Below are 5,554 nucleotides of genomic sequence, written 5' to 3' on the forward strand. Positions count from 1 at the left end.
TGATCCCCTTCCCCCTTCATACCGGCCTGCCTGCGATACATATGGAGTCTATGTGTCGAAGAAGGGCACACCCCTCTGCTTTATTTGTTTATTCCCTTATTCGTCGGTCGGTCGAGGGAATACTATCAGATCTCCCTCCCTCCCTTTCCCTTCTCACTCGGCCCGCAGGCAGACCCGTGCAGGGTGTTGATGGATGGAGATGAAGCGTCCGTCCCGTCCTTAAAGTCATCAACCTATTAATCCATCGTCCCGTCTCATACTCCCCCGCCTTTCTGTTTCCGATCTTTTGATAGCCTTTTAAGAATCGGATGGACGGGACGCCAGGATATGTCGTTGGATAGAGCAACGTAGCTGGAGGAGCCAGGGCACGAGACGGGGTGCACAACAGATTCAGGACCTCCAGGACTTCACTTGTCATTCACAGGATGTAGATAGCTTGAAGAATAGAAACAAAAACTAGGTTGCTGGTTTAATCACGTCTATATATGCCGACCGCCCAACAGATCCTCAGCAAGGCCAGACCCCAGGCCATGCCCAAGCTGTCCCACAGCACATTCAGCTTGCTGCCCTTGACCTCCCTCCAGCCGACCGGCACCCTCCGCGACGGGGATGCCGGCAAACTCGGCCAGCATCAGCATCTCGACGTCGAAGATCCAGCCCTCGCAGTGCATGTAGGGGATGATGTAGGGCAGCGACGAGCGCGTGAAGAGCTTGAAGCCGCACTGCGTGTCGCGCGGATGGCGGCGGTGCGGGGCGGCGTCATCCATTTGAGGAGCAGGTGGAAGGAATGCATGAGGAAGTTGCGCAGTTTGGAGCGCTTGACCACCGCTTCGGAGCCGACGAGGTGGGCGCGCGAGCCCACGGCCACGGCTCGGCCTTGCGCCTTGTCTTTCTCTTCCCGTCAGCGTCGGCGAAGACGACGTAGGCGCCGCGCGCGTGGCGCATGCCGTGGGTGACGGCGCCGCCTTTGCCGCGGTTCTTTTTCAGCGAGACCAGTCGAATGCTGCCGGGGGGGATGTTGACGGCGGAATCTGAACGGTGAGACCAGGGGCCTGAATTGCGCCGGGGACGGAGAGGGAGCTGGTGCGTTCGGGCGAAATGGACAGCCGTTTCGATGGTGGAGTCGGTCGAGCCGTCGTCTATGAGCAGGATTTCCCAGCCACGCGCCGCTTCTGGGTTGTGTGTCTCTGGGGAGTGGGCGTTGATTTCGGTTTGGCCGCTTGCTCGGCGGCGAATAGGGGCTCCGTTGTGCTTTGCGGCTGCGTCTGCCTTGTCGGAGAGGAGCCCATATTCGTGCTCCAGGTAGTTGACAGCTTCTTCAAGCATTCCCACTAATCGGTCTTCTTCGTTGAAGGCGGGTACCACGACAGACATGAAGAGCTCGGCTGGTTCGATTGGGATGCTTTCGAGGGAGCATTGTCCATCTTTCTGCCCCTTCCTGCGTCCTTGGTTGATATTGTCCAGCCAGCAAGGTAATGGGGCTGATCTTGTGACCTCTCCATCTGCATTCACAGTCTTGAACTTCTTCTCCGAAGGATGAGCGGGGCGGGGTACCGGGGCGATGATGAAGAGGAAGAACCATGCCTGTGAACGTGAGACAGTGCTTCCAGGTGCGGAGATGGAGAAATCGAACCAGACCCAGTATGCCGATCAGGGTATTGAGCAGTATTGCCACGGTCACCGGCCATGGTATGCGCTGCAGTGCCTCGACCGCGCCATGGGAAAGGTCCAACAGGGAGGAGAACATGGCAATTGGTAGACTGTGATGGAGATCAACCCCAGACCTGGTGCTAACGACGTGGCTCTGTGCATCGGAGCAGATGTTCTATGTGTTCTATGTGTTCTATGTGCAGTCCAGCACAGTCTGATTGACTTGAATGCCCTTCAACAAGGAAGCTCGACTCTGAGTGTCCTCAACACGTTTTCTGCGAGGTCGTCGTCTCCCAACGGCGCTGTCTCGAAATTCTGCATTAGAGTTCAGCACTAAGGCTCTATGCGTAACTAGTCAAGTCAGACAGATGGAGCGACCGCTAGACCGATAGACCGACCGAAGGACCCCTAGACTACTCTTCCTCTCGCTCCTCAGCCCTATGTATCTGTCTATCTCTTCCTCCTCCTCCTGCTGTTCGTTATCCCATGCCTTGATGCCTTACCACGAATACATTCAGTCTCTGAGACCTAGATTTCCGACTGGCAAGACGCAATGCATATATAATGTGGAATGGCAGAGGCAGGTGGGCAAGACTTGCTAACTCCATTGCAAAGGTACCAGCCTAGGCCTACACTTCCTAATTGTATATCCAACGCTGATCAAAAGGATTTGTGTGATTTCGCTTTCACTTTGATGCTTTACTGCACTGTTCTTTTTCGCTCTTTTGTAGCCCTTTCAAACGCCACAGCTCTACTCCTTCAGCGAGTGGCGAACCCTGGGCTTTGATTTCTTGCTGCGCGCAGAGCTTCCTTACGCCGAGTTCAATGCTCACGTTTCGTTGAAGCGAGCCGGTACAGCCTTTCGAGGCATCAATGCCGTATCATTTCGAGTTTCACAAATGCTTCTTCTGGCACTTGTTTCTAGTGATGACTGCATGTTGTTGGAAGTGATGTCCGCCAAGAGAACCTTCTTCCGTCGTTGCGTGCATGCACCTCTCTATCCACGACGACTACGACTACATTGTCGTCACTATCTCTCCTGGATGCCCATCTACTACTATTGGGAGCAGGAGTCGTCAATCATCGATGCACCTCAGCCACTCCAGCATACGACATACGTAGTACATGTCATATACGCACCGACAGCCGGCTCGGCCGACTCGGCCTCCCAAATGGAGCTAGCTTCCTAGGGTCTAGCCTCCGTCCCAGCTGCCTCGGCGTCCAGAAAAATCTTCAGAACCCGATGTGGCAACTATTACTATACGATGGCGATCCACTCGTGCGATGACCTCTTGCAACGCGGCATTTTACCTCACTTAAGGTTGGTCACCGCTCATTGCAAATTTTCTCAAGCCGGTGGAAAGAAGTCAAGCTGAGCACTGCCTCAGTCAAGCCAACTCGTCCGGCCTCAAGGTATCAACCCACCTCGTTGCTGGCCAAGGATCTTGGTCCTGCATGACTTCTGTCCACATTATTAGCATGGTGGGACTGACCCTCGTCGCCACTCTTGCGGTGAATCTGCGTGTCCACCAGTGTCAAACCATCAGAGCTACTCCGTACTACGTACGTAATCTCGCTCAGAGTCTTCTATGGGGACCAAGCTCAGCCACAGATTACCCATTGGCTGCTAAGTTGGTGCCTTTTTGAGTGGAGAACAAGCAAGCTCGCTCTACACTAGCAGTCTGAGTGCCGTACATCCGCAATCTTTCTCTGCAGAAACCTCTCATCATGACGATCATATTGTGAACCTGGATCGCCTGACCACACCACACCAGGGGCTGTGCACTGAGCAGGCTGCCATGTCGAGTTATGATCATGGGTTGTGAAACCAGCTGTTGGTCCATTATGGGGAGTCAACCTCTTTTCCTACCGAGCACTGGAAAGCTATGATTCACATTGACAAGGCAACCACACTAGCTTGTTCTAGATCTGCCCGAGCATCACTTTGATGCAATCGGCTCCAATAGCACCTTCCAAGTGTCATGCTATTAGCCGTCGTGATGAGTTTTCAGCCGAAAAGACCCAGTGACAGGTGTGAGGAGAGCCAACCATGGTACTGGTTCCAGTCCTGGGCTTCTAGGGCGGTGGTTTCGTTGCTCGAGACAGTGGGCCTCAAGGAATCGTTGTTTCTGATTTTGTATTGGCCAAGCTCCATCACCAATTATAGGGGTCTTTCGAATAGGGGCCTTTCGATCTTGCAATTAGTGCTGCGCGGTTGAAGGCATCGACCCTACTCTTCCGCGAATGACACAAGGGTCTCGCATGCGTCGTATCGGCAGGCAACAGGCCTTCCCCCACGCGAGGTCTTAAAAGTACCCCGTAACCACGAGCAAATACCGTACATGAGCCGAAATCCAAAATCTGCCTTTTTTCTATGCAGTGGTTCCAGTTGCCTTATCAAACCAGCAGTCAGTATCAGTTTCCCGACCGCATGAACCGTGGTGAGCCTGCAGTTAGTCCCCCACGCACAACCAATCTGCTGGCACCCGGGCCAGCTCCAAGGCAGCATGCATGTGCAGCGAGGTCCTGCCTCTCCGGTTAGACCCATTCGGTTACAGGAGAGTCCGGGTTCGAGCTGCTAGAAATGAAAGCCTCGTTTAGTAGCTCGTCGTGCGAAGTACCTAGTTAGGGCAACCTCCGCGTCTAGCCCTTAAGGCGCCGGCTACCGGTCGTGTCATGATACTGACGGACTGTGGTCCTAAAGGCTGGTCCGAACAAACACAGTAGGCAGCCCCCTATTGCCTTGCTTGGATGCCTTGAAAAAAAACCAGGACAATAGGCCCTCGAGGAGTATCGTGAGATGGCAGCGATGGAGAGATATGGAGAGAGATGAAGGGCTTAGCGGGTTTGGTGAGAATCAAAATTTCCCGGGCCTATTCTGGTGTTTTTGAGCTGTCTGTTCCCGTTGGATTAACTACCTATCAGGCCTCTGGGCTCTGCATGACGCCGGGTCGTCCACCCTATGCTTGTATCTAGAGACACACACACAAAGTCAAGTATGCACAAGCACCATCATCCTCCGCTGAATGTGCCTTCATCATCTCCATCTTTATCATCGCAGCTCTCTTCTTACGTGAGAAGCCCCATTCGTAGCCAGCCATAAGCTATGAAAGATGAAACGAGTCGAGATGCAGGCGACAAGTTCGCTGGAATCGACATCACAACTTGGCCATGACGCTCGCCTTCCCATCGCGCATCGTCTCAACTCTTCCCCCTCCCGCCCGCTTCCGCTGCGCTTCGCTTGACTCCTGACTCCCTTTGACCTCGTCGTGGCCGTCCTCATTTCCAGCCTCGACCTCCTCAAACAGCGCCTCCATCAACGCCCTCCACTCGCCCTCCACCCTCGGCCTCTCAATCGCACAGCCATCAAAGCTGACACTGAACCCCAACCACCCGCTCCCCTTCTCCCCGGCACTGCCGACCAGAAACTCCCCCTCCCGCGCACGCACCGTGCAGTTGATATCTATGAAGGAGAAGAATGCGTAGCCCTCCTCCTCCTTCTCATCGTCGTCGTTGTCACGCTCATCTCCCACCCCCCTTCCCTCCGCACTTGCGTGTTGTGCTGGCGGTAAAGGCCCAATAAGCTCGGTACGATCTCCGATCGAGCTGACACTGCAGGTCGCGCGCATGCCCAGCACCTCGCCACCCGGGCTGGGACTCCCTGCGCCTCCCCGGCCCATGTTCGGCGGAAGTCCCCTGAACGGACTCGCCCGTGGCGCGCTCGGTCGAATACAGATACAGCTGCGGCAGCATCTGGGCGGCGCTTTGGCTGCTCAGCTCCCCCTCCACCACCACCACCGACGACTGGGCTCCGAAGAGATGCGGCTCGCGCTTTCGTTTCTGGTAGATGCGCAGCTGGCGGTGGGCTTGGCGGGCGAGGAGTCGGAAGCGCGGCTCCAGGGGG

General features: G+C 55.2%; 3 protein-coding genes across 3 annotated transcripts in view; 1 reads left to right on the forward strand and 2 right to left on the reverse strand.

Annotated features, from left to right (window-relative positions):
• The window catches only part of EPUS_00308 (uncharacterized protein), a gene marked incomplete at both ends in the record, with an annotated part of 3,479 nt that extends 3,256 nt beyond the window's left edge, over window positions 1-223 (forward strand). Inside the window, one exon of the mRNA XM_007805965.1 lies at window positions 200-223. Within this exon, the coding sequence (XP_007804156.1) occupies window positions 200-223 (24 nt within the window). The remainder of the gene's footprint in view (window positions 1-199) is intronic.
• A 256-nt stretch (window positions 224-479) lies between these two features.
• Window positions 480-1,747, reverse strand: EPUS_00309 (uncharacterized protein; the record flags this gene model as incomplete). The annotated part of the gene is made up of 3 exons (XM_007805966.1): window positions 480-828; window positions 863-1,584; window positions 1,634-1,747. 3 exons carry the CDS (start codon window positions 1,745-1,747, stop codon window positions 480-482), a joined length of 1,185 nt encoding a protein of 394 aa, XP_007804157.1.
• A 3,061-nt stretch (window positions 1,748-4,808) lies between these two features.
• On the reverse strand, window positions 4,809-5,330 carry EPUS_00310 (uncharacterized protein; the record flags this gene model as incomplete). Its single annotated transcript, XM_007805967.1, has 1 exon — window positions 4,809-5,330. The coding sequence occupies one exon, from the start codon at window positions 5,328-5,330 to the stop codon at window positions 4,809-4,811; it is 522 nt and encodes a 173-aa protein (XP_007804158.1).
• Window positions 5,331-5,554: the final 224 nt, after the last annotated feature.

This window comes from Endocarpon pusillum, assembly GCF_000464535.1.
Source record: "Endocarpon pusillum Z07020 unplaced genomic scaffold scaffold4993, whole genome shotgun sequence".
In the NCBI taxonomy this organism is placed as follows: Eukaryota; Fungi; Ascomycota; class Eurotiomycetes; order Verrucariales; family Verrucariaceae; genus Endocarpon; species Endocarpon pusillum.